This window comes from Taeniopygia guttata, chromosome 4A (genome assembly GCF_048771995.1).
Source record: "Taeniopygia guttata chromosome 4A, bTaeGut7.mat, whole genome shotgun sequence".
Lineage (NCBI taxonomy): Eukaryota > Metazoa > Chordata > Aves > Passeriformes > Estrildidae > Taeniopygia > Taeniopygia guttata.
In genome coordinates, this window is record NC_133029.1 from 4,998,106 (window position 1) to 5,020,034 (window position 21,929).

Consider the following 21,929-nt stretch of genomic DNA (forward strand, 5'->3'; position numbering starts at 1 on the left):
TTTTTCTGGTTAAAAGAAGTCCTGTTTGTAATCAAAACCCCGTTGCAGTGTTTGAAAAGCACCTGAGGTTTTGGGGCTGGGGGCTCCTGCAGATGTTGGGGCTGCTCTGTTTGAGGCTGGCCAGGTGTGAGCCAAGCCCTGAATGGAAACACCAGGGCTGTGTGAGCTCAGCTCTGTTCCCTGGCCAGAAATCCTGGATTTATTAAACCTGGAGCTGTGCTGAGGCAGGATCAGGTTCAGGTGTGAGCTGCTGGGCACCTGGCCAGCTTGGCAAGGGGAGGTGACCCCTGTGGAAGATTCAGGCCCAGGAGTGATTTGGAGGAATTTATGATCTAATTCTGACACACAGCCTCCCTCCTCTCCCTCAGCCTTCATCCTTCCAAATCATGGAATTGTTTAGGTTGGAAAAGACACCTGGGATTGAGCCCAGCTGTTAACCCAGCACGACCATGAACCATGATCCCAAATCCTCACCCTCCTTCATAGGACAAGCTACTCCTTCTAGAATTCCATGAATTAGTTCCTGGAAATGCACATGGAGTTAGCTTGGACTCCTTCCTGCTTCCTTTGCTGCCCTTTTGGCTCTCCCAGCACTGCGTGGGGCACAGCCCAGGCTGGGATGCAGCAAGGATGTGATTCCAGACCATCATCCATAGGGATGGGAAAACCAGACAGCATTTCTGGTGAAGTTCTGGTAGCAGACAAATGCATGTGTGATTTAAAATCCCTAAATACCCAAAGTGTTCTGCAGTTTTAACATCAGTCCCAGCCTGGATCAAGGCTGTGGCAAGTCAAGGACTTCTCAGGAATTCAGGCACTTATTCTCACTGCTGGACAGGGGTTATCCTGATTATTTTTTTCCCTCTTTGCCTTGTGACTGGTGCCCACAATCTGCCCTGCTGTGTCTACCAGGAATCCAGAGATAACTGTCGCTCCTCAGCTGCTGGCTCCCAATTACTAAAGGATGTTTTTAGCAATATTTTCCATTTCTTTCCCAAGGGCACAGTGCTCTATTAGTGGAAAGATTCTGCTGTTGCGAGAGCTGAAGTGCAAACCCAAACAGTTTCAGCTAATGAAACAAAAATGGGAGTGAGAGGTGAAATAATGTAGGAATCAACCTTTAATTCTGATTTAAACCACGGGTCTCTAAGGTTGAGGTGGCTTTGAAGGGCTGGTGGTGTCAGCCAGGGAGTTTCAATGTTCAGGAGTTGTATTTAAGATTTCACATGGAAATAAAAGTCCACCTTCAGCACCCCCCTGGTGTTTGTCCTGGAGAGGGGCTCTGGGAGGCTGCAAAGTTGAGTTAGAAATTCCCCTTGTCCTCCCTCCATGGGCACCTCTGTGCCAGCACAGGGATGGAATGGAAAAAAAGATGTTCCCAGGAGCCTGGCTAAAAGATCCGGAATAAAAAAAAAAATCAACTCCTTTTAGGGGAGGTGGTTGAAATTAGAATTCTATTTAATTTTAATTTATTTTGCAGAGATCTGGGGGACAATGTGCCAGCCCAAGCAGGTGTTGTACAGCTCAAGGCAATATGAAAAGGAGAAAACGAGGCAGCCTCCCAAATCAATGTCATTGTCCTCACCATTCTCAAAAAAGAGAGGGACAAATGTCCTCTGGATTTAGAGCTCTGGATTTAGAAAGTATCCATGAAGGAGTTGTGTTTAAAGGGGAATTGTAGGATAAATATTTGGGAAGGAGTGGCTGTGGCAGGACAGTGTTTTACAGGCATCTCCCCATCCTCTATCCTGCCTGTGATCCCTCACTGCTCTGCCAATTTGGAATGATGAGGTAATAGATGGGAAAAGACAGAAATCTGAACTGCCAAAAAGTCACTTTTTTTGCTTAAATTATGAAAAATTCCCCCAATATTCTCCTCTCCCTTGGATTGGGATGGTTCCGTCATCCATGTCATCTCTCACAAGGTGGGAATGGGGTTGGAAAATGCCAAATTATTCTCCTGAGTAACCCTGAGGGAAGGAGCTTTTCAAATGAAATAATTTGCAATGCAAAATCTGGAGGTGAGTGCAGGAATTTCAGTGGGATCTTTGGGCCCCTGGCTGTGGCCTCCAGCTGTCCCTGTGCCAGGGGGAAAACAGCAGCCCTAAGCCAGAAAGAGAAAATTCCTCCTCCAGGTATTCCAGGATGTGATTGTTGGACTTAGGACTGAAATTTGTCCTTTAATAAACCTGAACCTTTTTCCTGCCCAAACCCAAAAATGAGGCAAGGTCTCAAATCCCTTCCTGGGCCTGTCAGGTAGTTCCAGGCCAGGCTTCATCTTGGTTTTAAGAGGACATTTTGCCCATATGCTGGAAATTTGGGTTCTGGTGGCTCCACAGTTGTGTGAGCAACTCTCAGCTCCACGGTGACCTGGAGCTCTGAGTGGTGCTGATCATGTTATAAATAACAAAATATTCCCTGGAGCTGCACAATCAACACCTGGCCCTGCTGGATTATGGCCTGGTCTTATTTTGGGAGGTTTGCTTTAGTCAAGGTTTTCAGTGTGTAATGGGCAGTTACAGAGCAGCCAGAATTTATAATGTTAGTAGTGCCACAGTGCCACTAAAGCAGGTTATTCTTTTTTCTTTGTGTGACCTATATAAAATTTGTAAATTATTTCCGAAGAATCTTCATCTGTGCAGCAGGAGATCTGAGACCTCTTTCACAGCACTTTTCTCAGCTCCCTAATGCAGCTAACATTGATTAAGGGCATAAAATAACACCTCCCCTGGGGATCAACTGCTAATTCAGTGTCACCCATGAGGTTCTCAGACTCCCTGAGTAAGATTTCAACCCTCCCTGGTGCTGACAGGGCTTTTATGCCATGGCACTTCCAGGGATAACACACAAGGCCAGCTTGGAAAGGAGCACAGCCCTTCTAGTGCTCAAAAGATATTTTTAAGGTTAATTTTATTCCTCTAGCAATGTGTCATCCTGTGCAGGAAAGATGAGAACTTGGGGAAATATAAATTAAAATAGGTTCAGTGCAACTGTTTTGTTTTTTAATGTGTGTTGTGGTCTTAGAGGTGATCTCGGGAATGAGTTCCAAGAAAATATTCCATGACTGCAGAGGTGATTTGGGTTAAGGATGGAAGAAACGGGGAGATTCGTACAAACCAAGAAAAAGGAAAGACCAGTTTCCATGCTGAGGGTTTCCAGGAAAATCTCCTGTGTGTGCTGGATGTACCCAGGATTTGAGAGGGCTACAGAGAAAGTGAAATTTAAATATTATTCCAGCTAACACTGTGTATTTATGTAAGTCAGGGTAAATGAGAACACTCACACATTCTGTTTTTCCAGAAAAAACTTTCCTTTTTCATTATCCACACACATCCACAGAGATACAGAAAAGAGCAAACAGTGCAAAACATGGGCGTTGATCATTTCTGTACAATATTTACATTGCTCAAATCCCTCAGGCAGGGAAAAGCCAGCCCAGGGTTTTCTTAGGAACTGGACAGTTTTCTTGGAAAACATATGCCAAGTGATCCCAAAAAGAAACCACCCCACTCCTTGCTTGTCCCAGTGGTTTAGGGCTGTGAAGGTCCTGGTGTTTTGCATGGAAATTAAATTTAAGAATTAAAATCAAGAACAGCCAGCAGCGTTAAATGTTAGTTTTAAGCGATGTTAAAGTGTTAGTTTGAAGTGTTGTTTTCCAGAGGAATAAAATACAGGAACAGCTCCATGTTTGCTGTGAAATGTGAACATTTTATAGGGCTTAAAATCGCTGTCTTAAATCATGGAATGGTTTGGGTTGGAATTGGCCTTAAAGACCATGGGCAGGGACACCTCCCACTGTCCCAGGCTGCTCCAAGCCCCATCCAGCCTGGCCTTGGACACTTCCAGGGATTTCACATGGGGCAGAACGAGCCTTTAGACACAGTCAGGTCCTGACAGAACAAACAGGAAAGGGAGAATATTCCCATGGTTGGAATCTGTACCTGGAAAAAAGGAGCTTTGACCACCCTTGTGAGAAGCAAAGATGTTTTGGGTAGATCTTCCTCACTTGCTTGAACCTCCCACAAACCTGATTTTCTCCAAGTGGCATATCCATGGCATGGAATTTCAAGGAGATACAGGAGATACGTACAAATATCACAGCAGGGTGAGAGGGAATGGTCCCCCCAGGTTGTGCCAGGGGAGTTTTAGATTGGATATCAGGAAAAATTCTTTCACAGAAAGGGTTGTCAAGCCTTGAAACAGCAAAGTGGTGGAGTGTCCATCCCTGGAAGTGTTCAGAAAATGTGTGGATGTGGCACTTGGGGATGTGGGTTGGTGGTGAATGTGATAGGGCTGGGTTGATGGTTGGACTTGATCTTGGAGACCTTTCCAACCCTAATTCCATGATTCTAGGGGTGATTTATGGTCCTTGGAGTGTCAGAGGGCATGTGCACAGCTCAGACCCAGCCTGGGCTCTGGGGGCAGCATTCAGAAATAACCATTACAGCTTTCCTGGAATTACAGCAAAAACAAGGCTTGGGCTGCTAATCCATGGAGAACAACCCTGCGTCCTTCTCAGTTAATGCTGAGCACCAAAACCTGCTTAGTGAAGTGAGGGCTGCTTTGTCCCTGTCCCCAGTTCCTGCCCCAAGAGCTCTTGGACACAGCAAAGCTTTGGGGTCACCCTGTGCTGAGGGCTCCTGTGGCCAGCAGGTCACTCCAAATGACACTTTCACAAAATGACAATTTCCTGCCTGTGGACAGCAAACTTTCCCACTGGGAATGGCATGGAATGTCATGGGGGAGCTCTGGAGAAGGTTATCAGAGGAGCTGCTGTATCTCTCTGGCGCAGTCAAATTCATTCTGGGTCATCCATGTATTTTTTTGGGTCAGGAGTAGAGCCTCCCTCCCTCATTCACAGAGAACTTCAAGGAGAACCACCAAAAAAACTTCCCAGGGTTAGTTTTAGAGGGATTTCAAGGCTGGATCCATGCAGGGAGCAGGGATAGGAGAAGCAGAACCTGGCTGGCTGGTGTGTACATGCAGGAACTTTCCCTCCCTCTGGCTCATCCAAGAGCTAATCCATGACTTTTATACATGACTTGTGCTGTCCCTTTGCCCTTGTGGTTCATAGATTTGGCTCTGGATAGTTTGCACTGATTGTGCAAAGCTGGTGGAGATTTTCACAAGATTTACCCAAGGCCTGGCACCTTTCACCCATCATGGGGCCCATGGTGGCACCTAGAGGAGCTTCCCTGGGACTATAGAGCAAAGCCCTGCTTCCCTCTGTGGTGACAGCTTGGATTGGCACAGAATTCCACCAGATGGGAGCACTCCAGGTGGGTTTGGGCTGGGCAGAGGGCTCAGGAGCCTTTTGGAGCTGCGGCTTTTCCAGCTGGGCAATGGGTTGCAAAGCTGGTGAATGAATGTTGTGGGAGGACTGGGGAATGGGAACAGGGAGCTGGCTGGGAGCAAGGAAATCCATGATTAATATTTGTTTAGGATCTCTGGGTCCTGCCTCAGCCTCAGCTAAAGGCAGTGACTTTTAATTAATTTGATTTTCTTTTTAGACTTGAAGTCGTGTTGTTGTCTTTGCTGACAGCAGCTCTTTGTCGGGGGCAGGAACACTCAGCTGCCCCTCAGCCAGAAAAACTGGGAATCCACTTTTCTGCCACCCTTTCCTGCCAGCTTGGCTTTGCTGACATCTGAAAGATGACTTTTCCTCTCTCTGAATGCATAATTGGTTATTTATCCACAAACCATGGAGTGTGTACTCAGTGTACCTGACCTAGAAAAAACCAGATTAGTCAAGACCTGTCCCAGCAGATGTGTCAGTCATCACGTGATCTGCATATAATTTATGAGGTCTTAAATTACAAAATAATGGATCTTTTCAGTTGGCATTTTGGCACAGGATGATAGAATTACATTTTATGTGAGAATATCCACCACAGCTCTTGCCCCATAAAACTGCAAACAGAAATTTGTAAGCATTGGCACTGGTTTGGCTCCCAAAAAGACACCCATTATGCTGGGATTACAGGCAGGCCATGGATGTGGAGCCTGGAGCTTGTCCAGTCCCAGGCAGTTCTTTCCCTCCTCTCTTTTACCATTTCCTTCAGAAGCCCAGACAGTGGTTTCTAGCCTGGATTTTTCTTTCTTCCCTTGGATTTTACCAGGAAGGCCTGTGGAGCACACCCAGAGCAGGAGGTATCTCAGAACTCTGGAAATGAGAGGTTCTGAAGCCACCAGACATGAGAACAGCCCTGTACCACAAAGCTCCCAAACCCCACAAACTCTGCAATCTCTTCTTCCTTTGCAAGTGTAAAGCAGCAGCTTTAAAATAAGATTTCCAAGCTGGCAGTTGGATGTTGCCCACTGAGAACAAGCTGAGTGCAAACAGGTTTTTCATCTCTGTAAATCTGAGTTAAGCAGGGATTTGCCTCAGAGAAGAGCGTTTTCTTATGTTATGAATATTTTTCTTGCAAGTAGGAAGATATTTTTAAGCACAGAATGGGATTCTTGGGGCTGTCCTGTGCAGGGCCAGGAGTTGAACTTCCATGATGCTTGTGGGTCACTTCCAGCTCGGGTTATTTTGTGGTTCTAAATCCACACTTCAGTTTTTTTGTGCATCCTTCTTGCTCTGTTCCTTCTCTCTCCCACCCCTAGAAATGAAGCTTGTTAATGAATTCTTCTTGCTCTTTTCCTTCCCTCTCTCATCCCTAAAAAAATGCAGCTTGTGTCCCATTAAGTCCAGTTCCTGGCAGGGTTTTGGTGCCCCATTTCTCACAGAGTTTGGGGTGTGTCAGAGCTGTTGATGGTTCCCCAACCCTCCTCTCTGCCATGGGATGAAGGATTTGCTCCACAGGGAGAACTCTGCCTGTAGGGAAGCCTGGCAAATCCCTCTCTTTGCCTTTTGATCTGAAGGGAACCACTCCTCTGAAATGCCCACATTTCATGGCAAGGGTTGAGATGGGCTGATCAGCCGAAGGAAATAGGGATTTTAGAATTCCCTGTGAAGAGTTTGGGTACAGTAGGAAATGGGGACAAGCAGGAAAAGTGTCAAAGCACTGGTTAAATGGCAAATATTGCTGCTTCCTAAAGCCCAGTTCATCCCTTGGGTTGGAGGTAAACCTTTCCCAGCTGCTGACAAATTCCCTGTCTTTGCTTATCCCTTGTCCTGCCACACTGACCTCATTCCACCAACTTTTTTCAGTGATCTCTCCCTGTTTTCACATTCTTCTTCTCCAAAGTGCAATTGTCTGACAGTTTAATCTCCAGAAAAGCCTCCCAGGCCAGTCCTGTATGCAAGTTTCCAGTAAACATTGCTGTAACTCAGAGCTGAAATAGAATATTTTTGGCTGCTCTCATACTCTCTGTGTATAATGAGTTGATCATATGCTTTTCTCCAATAACTGACATTTTAGGGCTGAAATAGAATCATTTTTGGGGTCTCTCAACCTTGGTTAGCCACTGACTTCTTTATTCAAAGTGAATGCAGTGCTAAATAAATATTCCCTTGGAAGTATTAACATTTTACAGCTGAATTCTTCTCACCCTTACACCTCTGTTGCTTTAAACGATCACATTTGAGGTGCTGCTCTTGTATCTCACGAGGCTTCATCAGAGAGACTTAAAATAGAGTTGAGTGGAAAACATCTGCTCAATTAATAATTTGTCTCTTTTTTTGGCAATAATTCCCTAGAAATAGCTTTGCCATGGTAATGTAGATTGCTGAGCTAACAAGTTGTAACTTTATATTTTTTCAAATGAAATTGTTCTCCTCATTTCTGTGTCTTACACTTAAGAATGAACCAGCCTGGGAAGAGCTGGAGAAAGGAACCAGATGGTAAAATGCAACACATACAAATAATTAATTTTCCATATATTTCCGTAATCTATAAAAGGAAAGGTAATAAATTAATTGGAAAACAAGACAATATTGCTGTAACCAGCTAAGAAAAGAGTGCAGCAAATTGGTTTTTGAGTTACCTTAAGACCCTAAAAACCCATTAAGCAATCACAGATCCTCCCTTAGCTGGGTGCTGTGACACCACTTGTCCATATTTCAGTGGGATCAGCACTCCTGGGCCTTCAGCTACCTCAGCTTCTGAACGGGAGCTGTGCCCTTGGAAGAACTCTGGGGTTTCAGGCCCTTCTCCAGCTGACTTTACAGTCCAGCCCTTCCCACAAATAGTCATATAGTCCCCTGGGATATAAAAGCCCAGGTGCAACAGATCATTAATGAGCTCTTTACTCCTCCCCAGATGTGGCATTAAAAATAATCAAATAAATTAAATGACAGCTTAATCTGATAAAAATGAAACTTAATCTTTCAAAACTTTAACAATAATTATGTTTTTCTCTTATTATCTTTTCTGTCACCAAGCAGCTCTTTTGCCTAATTGCTAAACAATTATTTACACTTCAAATCTCTCCATAAATCCCAGTCTCTAGGAAAACCAGGCTCTGCACTCTGGCAGTGGAGTAAGGAAAAGCCACAAGCTTTTATTATGCCTTTGTAAGCAAACATACATATTGTGGGAAGTTACTGAGTTAACATATGAGGATGCACCTGCAGAAGGCAGAAATATTGGCAGGAATCTCTAAGAAAATGAAATTTTCTATTTCCCAACTGGTCCCATGTCAGCTGCTGAGGGGGGAAAATGCCAAATATTGGCATCTTCTGGTTAAAGAAGCTGTTCTGTTCCCTCCTGAGTTGATGCATGTGTTGTTGCCTATCCATAATCTCCAAAGGGAGATCCATTGGGATTTTCATACTTTGTGTTCACCTGTGGAACATGATGGGACCATCCCAGTGCGAGGATCTGATGTCCCCCAGCAGCTTTTCTTCATTAACCCCACGTGTGAACCCCCATTTTCTGGAACTGCTCTTTGCCACGTGGTGTTAATCAGGAGTTAATGGGGGGTAACTCCCTGTGTAAACATCTCCCTAGAAATGGGATTCAGATGTGGGATCCCCTCCGTTGGTGATGGCCTGGTCACTGATCTCATCCTGCGGCGCCGGCAGCGCCGTCTTTGTGAGCGGCATCTCTGTCTTGAAAAGAGAATCCATTTTGATCTGGGGTTTGATGTTGAAGGACTTCTGGAAGGACTCAGAGGTGAAGTAGTAGATGAAGGGGTCAAAGCAGCAGTTGAGGGTGGCGATGCACAACGTGATGGGATACATGGTCCTGGCAAACCTCTCCAGGGAGCAGTTGGCGATGGCCTGGGAGCGCACGAGCGCGTACAGGAACAGGATGGAGTTGTAGGGGACAAAGCACACAACGAAAATGGCCACGTGCACAATGATCATCTTCAGCACTTTCTCCTTGTTTGTCCCAATCTGGGACAGGGTGGCCGGCTTCCGTAAAGTCCGGAGAACCAGCGAGGAGCACGTGAGGTTGAGCAGCAGAGGGATGATGAATCCCACCACCTCAATAAATATGGTGATCTTGGACAGGTAGGTTTTCCAGATCCTTTTGGAGAACCCTTCGAAACAGGTGGTGCTGGTGTTGGACACGTTGGTCGTGGAGAACAGCGAGGCTGAAATTCCACCACTGAGGACCAGGATCCAAACACCGGCGCAGACGATGGCGGAATTCCTCCTGGTGCGGATGGTGCGGGAGCGGAAGGGATACACGATGGCCAGGAAGCGATCCACGCTGATGCAGGTGAGGAACAACATGCTCCCGTAGATGTTGGTGAGGAACGCCGTGCCCGAGATCTTGCACAGGCTGTCCCCGAAGGGCCAGTGCCTGTTGAAGTTGTAAAAAATCTTAAAGGGCAAAGTGAACACAAAAAGCAAGTCTGAAACCGCCAGGTTGGTCATGAAAATGGCCGTCTCGCTCCGCATCTTCATCCGGAAGAGGAAAACGAAGAGGGAGGCGCAGTTTGTGATCAAGCCAAGGATGAAGACCACGCTGTACACGGCTCCGTACAGGTTGTACTTGAAGGAATCATCTGTCAGGCAGGTATGGTTGTTGCTGTGGTTTCCCATGCCAAGTCTGGGATGGGCTTCCAAAGGCCTCAAAGTCTACTTCAGTGACATCCATAAAATAAGGCAAGGAGCTCGTCCCTTCCCAAAGGAACACATTCCAGGGAGGTGGCTGGACTCCTTCCTACCGCATCTCCCTCATGGATCCTTTCATCCTAAAGGAGAGAGAACTGCCATCAGTCTTGAACCCAAGTGGCTGTGCAAGAGAAATTCCCAAATTAATGGATGTGCAAACAAGAGCAGGAATTCATTTTTAAGCGAGTCGTTACAAATTCCACTATTACTGATGTTTTTCACAGTTGAAGACAGAATTTACTGAATTTAGCCTTTCCTTTCCTTCCAGCACTCCCCCATCCTCCTGTTTGAAGGAGAGTGATTGTTCTGAGCAACCAGGTCTATGGAAGGCGTCCCTGTCCACGGCAGGGGTTGGAATAAGAGGGGCTTTAAGGTCCCTTTCAACCCAAACTGTTTTATGATCATTCCAACATTCCCCTTAGAAAGGTTTTTCTTTAAAATCTGAGATGGAATTGGCCCAGTATGTTTGGAAATCAATCTAACAGAATGAAACATCTGAAACTTTGCCCTAAACCTGTAACAGGAGGAGAAAAGCTGAAAGTTGTAGTGTTTGCTTTAAATTGTGCACAAAGGCAAGTTCCATGGATTTTCAAACTTTTTTGATGCAAAAGTATTTAAAAGATGCATTAAAATTTATGACAAAGAAGAGCTGCTTTGCCTTTTTTTTTCTAATTGAAAATAGGAGCATCCTTACACATGTTTTCCAAAGTTGAAAACTGTTGTAGCTCAGAAATATTTAGCAAAAACACTTCCGAAAGCCATGTTTCCCTTTTTTCCCCTGCTTAAAAATGTCTGCAAATATGGTATTACTTCCAAAAGGAACTTTTTTGCAAGTGTAAAACTCTCCCAAGAAAGATTCCTCTAAGCTGTACTAACAGCTGCTTTTCATTCCCATTCTTTGTTGAGGTCTGGAATGTGAAATTTGGGAAATCTCATGTACTACACTCGTGTAAGACTTTGTCCCAACTCAACAAGCTTTGGAGACACGTGAAGTGAGCATGTTTTTACTTGGACAGAGGTGCTTCCTGAACTCCCTGAATCATCTCTCCTGACTATTTTAAGTATTTTTAATGCCAGTGAGAATAATCCCTTGGAAAGTCTCCTTGAGGAAAGTCTCTCTGGAGCAAGGAGGTTTTGTTAGTTGGATCACCAGCATTTCTTGGAAATGTGGAGCAAAGTTGGGTCATGAAGGGAATGACCTTTTCCTTACAAACCCCAGCCAACCAAATAAGAACTAGTTTGGAATCTCCTTGTAATCTAAGAAATTTAGGAGCTACAACTGGGAGTAGTTTGGAGGCGAAACCCTTGTGAAGAGTGGGACCCTTTCCAGAGTGAACCCCTGACAGAGGAGTTCCAGCTCCAAACTTGTCACTGAGTTGTGTTAAAGGTTGCAATGGCAACATATAAACAAATAAAATTGAAAACAAGTCATGCTTTCAAGACAATTTAGGGATGCAAATGATCAAAATCAGATGTTTTCTGTATGCTTTCCTCCTGGGCATTCTCGCATGCAAGCTGTCAGCCTTGCTGGTAAAATGGGAAATGTTGGGAAAGCTGGGATAGCTGGGTGGAAGGGGCAAGTTCCTCACCTGGGAATGCCTGGAGAACCACAGGCTTCCCAAAAACTGGCGCTGTGACCCTAGGAGCAGGCAGCACCTCACCTTTGCACCTGGCAAAGTAGCAAGAAAGGAGGATGCCCAGATCTACCTTCCCAGATGACTTCGTCCTTTTGACATCCAAAAAGATGAATTGGAACTTGAAGGTCTCTCCTGAGGAGATGTTTTTCCTGCTAAATTCATGGTTAAATGAGCTTTATTGGGAAACAAGCTAAAAAACTGATTTCAAATATTTAAATTTATGGGAAGGATGGGAATAAAATCTCAAATGTGGGATTCAACTCACTTTCTTTGGATCTGTGGTAAAAGGAAAAAAAGGAAAGGTCTTGCTGAAAGTTCAAATGCCTTTGAGCAAGAGCTAGGTTGGATTGGAAAGCTCACATGGCCCCAACAGGAATAGCGGAGCCTTGGCTTAACCTTCAGCCTAAAGCATTAAATCCTTGGCTTGGAGCTCCCTCCCAGTGCAGACACTCCCTGTTATCTCCATCAGGAGTTCGTGTTTTTGCTGGAATGTGACTCCCTGGGTGTGTGAAGCCCCGGTGTGCCACACTCTCCTGGTTCAGGGTCCACTCTGGGTCCTGTTGTGGAGATCTCAGAGGGATTGGGTGTCCTTGGAAACCTTACACAGCCTGGGAGCCCAGTGGAAATCCTACTTTCCAACCTGACCTGGATTTTGGCAGTTCCTCAAGACCCGGGTTTGAAAGGTGCCTTTGGAACCCTCACCTTTGCTGCTGACCAAGTGCTTGTTGCCTGACCCAGATATTCCTCACACAAGAAAAAAGATGCTCCATCACCTGACTCTTTTCTCCCTGCTCTGCTCCAGACAGCCCCAAGGTCAAATCCCGTTTTTTTCCAGTGTCTAATCTCTGGGAATTGCCTGCCAGCAATTGTCTAGTTAACTTATGGGCTTTAAAATACAGCCTGCCTTGTTTACCTATTGAACCCTGAGGTGTTTAAACAAGCTGACAAGTGGCTTTGAAACCCAGCCATGTGCTTTAAATTCTGTAGGATGAGTCCACAGACTGAGTTTTCCAAGTGTAAAATTCCCTTTCCTTCCTTTCCACTATGGATTAAAGCAGTGGGATGCTCTTCATGGACACCACGGTCACCACTGCTGTTGCCTTGCTGGGAAAAAATAAAGCAATCTATTTTTAAAAAGCTGAGTAAATACAGGATGACAAAGTAGGTTTTTTTATCTTTCAGGCAGGGCAAAGCTTTAAATCCTATATTTCAACTAGGGGTCAGTCTAGGAGGGGAGAAATGTAATGGAATAAACCCCCTGTTTAGTGTGATAAAATTCAGAATATTGTCTCTCCTAGCAAGGATGGTACCAGCAAACCTCCAGCAACCATCCCTTACAAAACCCTGTAATTCAAAGAGAGGTTCAGCAGAGTTAGCTCCAGGCTTTTCTCTTTTATAGTAGAAATATCCCATCCTCCATGGACTGAAAAGAGAGGAAATCTTAGTGTTACTTCCTATGGTGCCTGAGTATCCTGTTTACAATTCCTGTATTTCCTCCTCCCAGCACCCCAAGACACCTCCAAACTGACAGACTGCAGCTCCATCCAGAGGAGCTGTTTGTTAGAAAAGGAATTACTGCAGGGAAAAAACAAATTTAAAAGCAGCCCCTGTCATTCCATTATCCCATTCTTCCTGCTCCGCACTGGTCCCCTTCTCCACATGTGCAGCGAGCTGAGGTCAGAAAAAAACCAGCGTGAAGTTCGGGGCTGGCATTTTTGGCGTCATCACATTTTCTTTTAGTCATGTGAGATGTCAGATGAGTGGAACTTTATCAGTCTGGACGTGAAGGACACCCTGTGTGTTCATTTGAACAACTGAACTCTGGGTTTGGGAGGTCTGGCACAGCCCTGATGGGAAAACCTCCCAGAGCTGGAGGATCTTTGCTGGATTATCATGGTGTGTACTCAGGTTATCTCCTAAATCTTGAGGAACAAAGGTTTATAGGTAGAGAAGCCAAAACCTGCAGGACAGTGGGGTTTGGGGAGGTTTCTCTGGGTTTTGTCCCAGGTTATGGCACCACTTCTTGTGTTTTGATAGGGTCTCAGCCCCGGCCTTGGAAATAAATAGGGATTTTCCTGGGGCACAGCAAGAGCTTTATTTCTGCCTTCTCCTGACAAGAATTCCATTCACTCCAGGGTTTACATTCCCTGCTCCTCACCCCATTGCTACAACGCCTGTGGGATGTGTAACTTACTCCCACCACGGAGCCCAGGGTTACAGCTTTACAGCAAACTCTGCTCTGCAGCTTCTTGGTGTTTATTTCCTTCCTTTGTTCCACTTTAATTAGGCAGAAGGTACAAATAAAGGTCTTTTTGTGGGGAAATGTTTGGGGTTTTGGCAGATTTTTTCAGAGATGATAATTCTGTGTAAGTCTGTAAGACTTGGGTTCTTCCAGACTGGTGGCTATAGATAAAATAGGATTAAACTGCAATTGTTTGAATAGATAAAATCAAAACTAATATATAAGCAAAACATTCTTCTACCTGAAAAACCGAACATCTCAGTTCCTGCAAAGGAATTTCTGCTTACTTCTACTTTCTTTTTTCAATTAAAGTTGGTTTTGTTCAGGGAGAGCTCTGAGAGTGTGAACTGGCAGCAGCTTTAAGGACAAACCTCCAGTCTGGGGCAATCTGGTGGCTGATTTTTTCCTGTTGGAGGCTGCCAGGGCAGGAGCTGGTGCTGCACAGTGATGCTGTCTGTTTTCCCAGCGCCAGCAGTGTGGCTTTATGGAAAGCTGGACCAGCTGGAGCAGGTGATGCTGGATCTGGCTTCTCCAGAGAAAGATGTAGGGATGGGAAATAGCTTGGGACACCAATTTTGGGGTTGGGCTCAGCTCGCTGAGTGGCTGTGAGTGCTCCATCCTCCCCGGAGCTCCTGGCAGATTCCCAGTTTTCTTCCCCGGTGCGGTAGGAGCAAGGGAAGGCCGGGATTAGAGGGTGGGAAGCGGAGCAGCTGCCTGTAAACAAAGCTCCATTGACGATCCCAAACGCCGGCAAGGAGAAACGCTTTAATCTCTTTCATTTCCTAATCCTAAGTGATGTATTGGAGAACAGTGGGAAAAGAGCAGACAGAAGTGGCACTTTGAAGTCCGTGGAGGTTTGTGGAGCTTCAAAGAGCCATTCTTACCCTTTGGTTTATCGGAGTGAATGCCCGGCCGGTATGCCGGGGAATGGGGACGTTTGCGGGTGATTAGCCTAAAAAACAGGGCAGGAAGGCTCTTATTCATGGCTTTGACACTTATTGTGCTCAGTGTCACCCGACCTTGCTGCGGGTGCGACATCGTCTCCTGTACCTGCGGGAAGCTGGGGTTGGGAGTGATGCGCTTCAGGCAGGTTTCAGCAGCCGATTTTTCAGAGAAAAACCCGAAACGTGGGGCTGCCTGGGGTGGCATCCATCCAGGGATGAGGTGGGAGCCCCCGGCCGCTCCTGTCCCCTGCTCTGAGCTGGCTTTGGCTCCTGGGGACCCCCACACCCCCCAAGTTCAGCAGCTCCTTTCTGTCGCGCACGAATGCAGCAGGACCCCGATTTCCATTCTTCTCCAGGATGGAGCAGGGAAGGAAACCTGAAACTCTCCACCCGAACCCTAAAGGCGCTCTCCTTTTATCTACCCTTATTTTCTTTTTGTTTTTAATTGCTCAGCACCGCCGTTGTCTCCTCACTGTCCTCTGAGACTTACAAAGCATTTCCTGCTCGTGGTGCCTTCTCTGGGCTGTATCTGTTTTGGATTGAGCTAATTAAAATGTTTCCTTCAGAAGAGATTCGCGCACTGCCTTACCCCATATTCAGCCACTGATCCTCAGGGCATGACTCTCCTTTTGTTTGCACTGAGAATGTCTCTCTCCATTTACATCACCCTTTAACCCTTGGCGTGCTCTGCCTTTCCCCATCCCAGCAGCCTCCAGAGGGGCTGGGCCGCAGCCAAGAAGCGATGGGATTCACCCCAAACTTCTCGGCGAAGTTTGCATTATTTAACACTTGTAAGAGCGGCTTTTTGCTCGGCCTTTGGTGCTGGAGGAGTGCGGGAATGCTGCTTGTCTGGAGCCCCAGGGATTGCTGGATAATGGCAGAGCTGGATTCAATAGAGAAGATTTAGATGCAAAGAAAAGCTGATGAAGTGCTGAAAAGCAAAGTTACCCTGTCTGACCAGGTTGTTTTCACCCAGGAATAATGTTTGTGGTAGAGGTTGCCGTGTCCTTGATGTAGCTCTGGTTCATTACAAAGTGTGGCTACGGAAAAGGAAAAAAAAAAAAAACCCAACATAAAAAATAAGACTCCTGTTTCCCTGAGCCACTGGGGACTCCAACAACAGGCCTGGGTTTATTTGCTCACAGCTCCAAAAGGTTCCCTGTCAGCAGCCTGCCCAACAAGCTGCCTTTCTTTGCTTTCCCTGACACAATTTCCAGTGATTCCTCAGCCATTCCTTGGCTTTTTGGCTCCTTGTTGCCTTTCCTCAGCTCCTCTGAGCCACCTGGAGCCCTCCTGTCACCCCATCCTCATTCCCTTGGGCTGGATGCTCTGCACTCCCTTTGCTGAAATGGGAGAGCTGAACTTTCTCCTCCATAATTCAGAAATTATGGACTGTTTTGGCCTTGCCTTGCACCAAGAAGGTGCCAGCACAGCAGCACAAACACCAATTTCACCTTGGCAAGATGGCCTGGCTGGAGGGGCTGTCTGGATTCCTTTGGGTGCTGGGCCAGTCTGTCCATGGGGCTGGACAAAATCCCTGTTTGGGACCTTGAGGGATCTGTGCCCTGAATTTATTTACTGCAGGGGGTTGATTTAATAGGGCTTTTTTCTCTTAAACGGCTTTATCCTGAGGGGAAAAGGGGAAATTTTAAGGACTGTAGAATCCCAGGATGGTTTGGGTTGGAAGGGAATTTAAAGCCCATCCTGTTCAATCCCTGCCATGGGCAGAGACACTTTCCACCTCCAGGCCTGGTCCAACCTGGCTTTTTCTGTAAAGTGGTAAAATAACTAAGAAATTACTCCACAATGCAGAAATATCCAATCTCAGCTAGCCAGTAATGCTTCTGCAGTGAAGCTTCTCAGAAATCAGATTTCTAATTATAAGATGAGGGCAAGGCAATGATATTCTGGCATGATGCAAGGGCTGGATGCATCTTTTCCTGCTAAATATGGTTATATCCATCTGTAAAACATGCTGGGGAGTAAGAGGGTGAGTTGTCTGCAGGTTCAAGAAAGGAAAATGGGAATATTATTAGAGGAAAAGAAGAGATCTGTTGTGGCTGTGTATTTACAGCATCACAGGGTCTCACAGCCTGATGAGCTCATGTTTTGACCAGAGAAAGGATCTGCTTTGCTGCCAGAACACACCTTTGTCTGAGGGCTCAGGGACTGATGAATGTCCCTTAATTTCACTTGCCAAGATAAAGAGATCTTCCTTTTCCTACCAACCAAACCCATTACAAATAGTCCAGTGAATTTTCCTGCAGCCAGGGTCAGCTCAGGCTGGTCTGGCTGTGGACAGGGTGGATCTTTACCCCTTTTATAGGGCGGAACTTGGAGCTGGTGCAGGAGGAAGCCTTGCAGAGCCACTGTCTGCTCTGGGAATAAAGAGCTCCTCTTTGCAGAGAGAATTTCCCTTCTGTGGAAAGTGGTGGCTCCCCTTCCCCAGGACTAAATCGGACCCTTATTTAGGGAGGAGGAGCAATGTGTGGAGGAGCAGAGTGAGGCTCTGCACGCACGCTTGACCTGGAAGGACCTGCTGAGGGTGGCTGAGTGCTCCAGGAGCCATCCCCACCCAGCCCAGCCCTCCCTGCCGGCTCCTTTGGGATCCTGGAGCACCGGCAGGCTGGGAACACCACTCCAGCCACACAGCCCTGATCAGTAACGCTCAGGAAATAGAGCCCCAAATCCCAAATATGCTGTAAGCAGGGTGAGGGGCAGCAGCACTGATAGATCATGGATGTGGCATCCACTCAGATGGCTCCAAGAGCTGCAATGACAGAATCCCAAATTGCTTTGCCACCTCCCCTCCAACAGTGCACCCTGTCCCCAGGATCTGGCCCAAACTCTGGATAAAACTGCTTTAATTCCTGTTCCTGTGCTCCAGCCACGAAGTCACTGCTGGGGGACTGATCCATCTTCCAGCTGGGAGAGCATCCTCTCCCTGCCCAGGGAATGTTTCCATCCCTCCTCCTCAGCAACCCCAGGTGTAGCTTCAGAGTTTTGTGCCTTATTGCAATGCCCTAAATTAAGGGAGTGGGGAACTGAGGCATTCGTTGTGTTTGTCTGTGTGGAGCTGACCCTGGAATTTGGAAGACACCGATTTTTATCAGTCGAGGAGGATTCTCATTTTTAGCCTCAAAGGATTCCAGTGAAATGTTTGTTCAGCCTCCTCTCCCACCCCCTTCCTCCCTCCCCTGCGTTTCAGAACTTTCTTTTAAAATGCAGAGGCTTTGAACCCCCCAAAGTACCAGGGTTTCCTGCCTGTTTTGTTTTTAGGGAATGCTCCTAAGGGCAAGAAGATGGAAAAGTACTACAAGGGGGGAATGTCCTTATCACCGAGCTGTGAACTTTGCACTTCCCATTCTCTGGATTTGACTGTTCTGTCCCTATAGGGCAGCAATACAAAAACCACACACAATTGTCTCCTCTCAAACAATGATTTGGGAATGTCATTAAAACCTCCAAACTTTTCCTGCAAATTTTTCTGCCGTGTGCTTATATTGTGTTAAATCCTCTTTCTTCCAAACAGCCAAATCTTTAAATTATGTTGTTCATCGTTCATTTTACTTCAGACACCCGGGTTTTTTGAGCAGTCTTTGAATTTTTCAGCTTTAAAGGAATAGATTTTAGCCATGAATGGCAGCCAAAGTGATAAAATAAATTTTTAACTTTTTCAGTATAATATTTATAAATTAATTCCTGATTTTTTTTTTTGTATAGTCTGTGGAAACCAGCCCTCCATTAAACGAAGGTGAATGCCACATTTCTATCCAACCCATTATAAGCCTAAAGTGTCTTTATGACACTGACTTCAAGTACAAAAGAAAGCTGTAACCAAGGGATCCTTTTCACAAACAAACAGGACAGAAAAGTCCTAAACTTGTCACCTGCAGTGCCACACCGAGAATCCCGATGGGAACGGAGAATTACGCTGGGAGCTTGAACCATTTCCATGCAATCTGGAGGAGTAGCTCGCACAGGAATTACTTTCCCAAAACTTGGAGCTCATCTTTCTGCCTTTAAGCAGCCATGGCAGGGCTGGAGCAGGAGGAAGGGGAGTCGCCAGCGTAGGGAAAACACGGCAGATCTCCAGTGAAACCCGGCGGGATTCACCCCCCACATCCCTCCGAGCTTGCAGAACCCCCTCCCGGAGCTGCCATGAAATCCGGCCGCTTTTCCTGCCTCGGGAAAAGGGGAGACTTACCGGGACCGCCACCATTCCCACGGCTCGGGGCTTCCACGGGATCCCTCCCTGGCAGTCCTTTGTGTCCCTGGGACACGGGTCCTTATTCCCAGGCGGGAATCGCCACTTTGTGCAAGTTCAGCCGCTCATCCCCAAACTCCGCGCTGGGTGGCAGCTGCCCGGCCTTTGTTCCGGGCGGGATCGGGGCTGCCGAGCGCTGCTGCCATCGTGTCTTGGGAAAACGGGACGCAAGAATGGGCCCAATGTCCGGGCAGGGGCTGTGGGCAGGGGGAACTCCTGGGGGTCTCCATAGGAAACGCTTTCCATTGGGCAGGGATGAGTTATTAGCGGCGGGGCCCGCCCCGCCCCGGGTCTCCGCTGGGTCCCTCTCGCGGGGCTCTATCCATGGATTCCCTTCCAGAGCCTCTCCCAGCTCGGAATTAGCAGCTTAAGGACAGCCCGACAACGAGCAGCGCGGATTTCCTGAGCAATTAGCCGGGGGACCCAGCCTGGGAGAGCGTGCCCGATGGGAACGAGCAGGGAAAAGCTCCTCAAAGCTCGGATTTTCCTCCCCGCGGCCGTAATTGTTTCGCCTTCCAATTAAAAAAAAAAAAAAAAAAAAAAAAAAAAAAAAAAAAAAGTGAGGAGCAGAGGGGGGAGCTGAGAATCGGGAGAGTACTGGGGAAGATTAGAAAATCGCAAAGTTGGCCGTGAAAATAAAATAGTAAATATTTCCCTGGGCAGATTTAGAAAGGCTGTTTGTTAGGCTGGGGGTTGTTGTTTTGTTTTAAATCTGCTCAGAGAGGAGCTGACTGGAACAGTCTGAGCTCTTGCCCTGAATCGCTGGATTCCTGCTGGAAAGCCGCTCAGCTTTCCTCCTCCAGAGCCATAATTACAAATACTCAGAGAAGCGTGGCTGCTCCTGCCTGGGAGCTGCCCCCGAGAGCCGCGCGGTCAATCCGCCCTCTGCCTAAAAACCGCTTCTTTTCCCACTCTTACCTTCCATATCAGCTCTTCAGGTTGGGACAAGGCTCTTCTGGCAGCAGCAGCGAGGCGGCGGACGGTTCATTTTATTCCCTTTTCAGCCCTCTCTGCTTCCATAGGGCTGAAACGCCGGGGCTGCTGCGAAAGCCCAACCTCCCCCCTAACGCGTCTCGCTCGCATTGTGTTTGTCTCTCCTCTTCCTCCGCTCTCCTTGGCTCTTCCCACAGGCAGCCAAGGCCGGTAAACAACTCATTGTGAAGCTGCGATGGATGGAGCTCCTCGGGCTGGTGGCCACCGTGGTTGTGTCCCCTCTGCAGCGCAGCCGGCTGCTGCCACAGCTTTTATCCCTCCATGCAAATAACTTCCTGAGAATCTCATGTAACAGCCCAGCAGCTCCGGGCAGCCCAGCCCCAGCCCCTGCGAGCCCTCGGCTCAAAGCAGCACAAAACCAACAGCGTGCATTCGGAGCGAGAAGGGTGATGGTGCAGATGTTTCCTGCTCCCGGTGGGCAAAGGTCCATTTTATTTGTGTAGTAAAAAATAGAGGCAGAAAATGTGGGGGAATGGTGGCGGTGTGGCCAAAGGCATCGCTGTCACGGAGTGTGCGGCTGGCAGAAGGTTCAGGATGGAAAACTCGCCAGTATCACCAGTAAACTCGCACAGGAATCCAGTTTCGTGGTTTTGGGGCATTTTCAGGCGGCTGCATGGAAATGCTGATCCCTGAGGAGATGTGGCCGCTTTTCACACCCATTCTCATGCGAGGGTGAGAGCTCTCACTGGAACCACTGACCAACACCGTGGCATTCGAAAGCTTTTTTTTAGGGAAAGAAGGATATCGGGAGCTGGGTGTCCAGGATGAGCTCGTGAAACCTTTGCCCAGATTAACATCTTGAGTCTGAGCTTCAAAACTGCCCGGGCTGGGCAAACCCATTAGAGAAGAGACTGATGGCCCCTTCAAGATTAAATGCAGCATAAATCTTAACCCAAAACTTCTGTGCCTCTTACAGAATTTAGGCAGAATGTGGTGATTGTGCCAACTTTGCTGCTGCTGGAACGGACCCAGGCAGCTGTGCCTGGCTGGGATGTTTGCTTTCTCTCTGGAGTTATTGGTTTAATGAAACTCTTCTGACAAAAGTCTTCAGCTGTTGGGAACTTCAAGGGCTGGGAGAACAACTCCTAAAAATGTCACAGGAGATTGGGAATGGGATATATGCCCTTTGTGGAGTTCATCCTTCTAAACCACCATAGTGATTCCAGCTTTATCTCCATCCGTGGTTGCCATTAAATCCTGTAGGTTGAGCCATAATGGTGTTCTCTAACCTGTAAAGATCACATAAAAAAACAAAAATTCCAATTTTGTCCCTATGGAGCATAAAATGTTTGGTATTGATGAGAAAGAAAGCATCCCCAGAGCAATATATTCTTGCTGCCCTTCAAGCCACTGAAAATAATCTGTGGATGCCTTTATCCATCTCCTCTTAAATCGGCCAAATGTTGTGCTATCACCCACTCTGTGTATTTTTATTTAAATAAATAAAGTACAAACATTTCCAACACGGTGCCCTTAAGAGAGGTTTATTTGCCAAACATGAAGAAAGGAGGAGGCTGCCTCTCTTCTTGGTTCCAGTTACAGAAGAGTGTTTGCTTTAAAATAGAAAAACAAGGAGCAGACTCCTGGGCCCTTCATCTCTGCACAACCCATTTGGTGTCCCCACCCTGATCCCATGGTGTTCGTCCTAGACTTGGGACAGGGTGGGATTTAGTGAACTCTCCTTGTTAAAACACTGGCAGGACATCAATAATCTGGAGTTATTTTGGAAAACAAGGGAAACTGGGCTGTTATCTTATTGGAAAGTGTGGCTGCTGAGAAGGCACAATGTTTGGAAGCAGAAGTTTTACCCCCTCTTTGCAGGATTTGCTGTCTC

At 46.9% G+C, this 21,929-nt stretch overlaps 1 protein-coding gene across 2 annotated transcripts; it reads right to left on the minus strand.

The window, feature by feature from the left end:
- Window positions 1–8,423: 8,423 nt before the first annotated feature.
- Window positions 8,424–20,426, minus strand: LPAR4 (lysophosphatidic acid receptor 4). Of its 2 annotated transcripts, none has more exons than XM_002187995.7 (2): window positions 20,021–20,426; window positions 8,424–10,092 (listed from the first exon to the last, which is right to left on the minus strand). In XM_002187995.7, exon 2 carries the CDS (start codon window positions 9,938–9,940, stop codon window positions 8,894–8,896), a length of 1,047 nt encoding a protein of 348 aa, XP_002188031.3. In that variant the 5' UTR covers window positions 9,941–10,092; window positions 20,021–20,426; the 3' UTR covers window positions 8,424–8,893. The 2 variants fall into 2 exon arrangements, with proteins under 2 accessions (XP_002188031.3, XP_030128311.3); XM_030272451.4 differs by lacking the exon at window positions 20,021–20,426 and adding an exon at window positions 19,043–19,990.
- Window positions 20,427–21,929: the final 1,503 nt, after the last annotated feature.

What these genes read in the sequence shown, in the direction of transcription:
- LPAR4 (XM_002187995.7), bottom strand. Translation starts at nt 9,940, where the DNA reads ATGGGAAACCACAGCAACAACCATACCTGCCTGACAGATGATTCCTTC.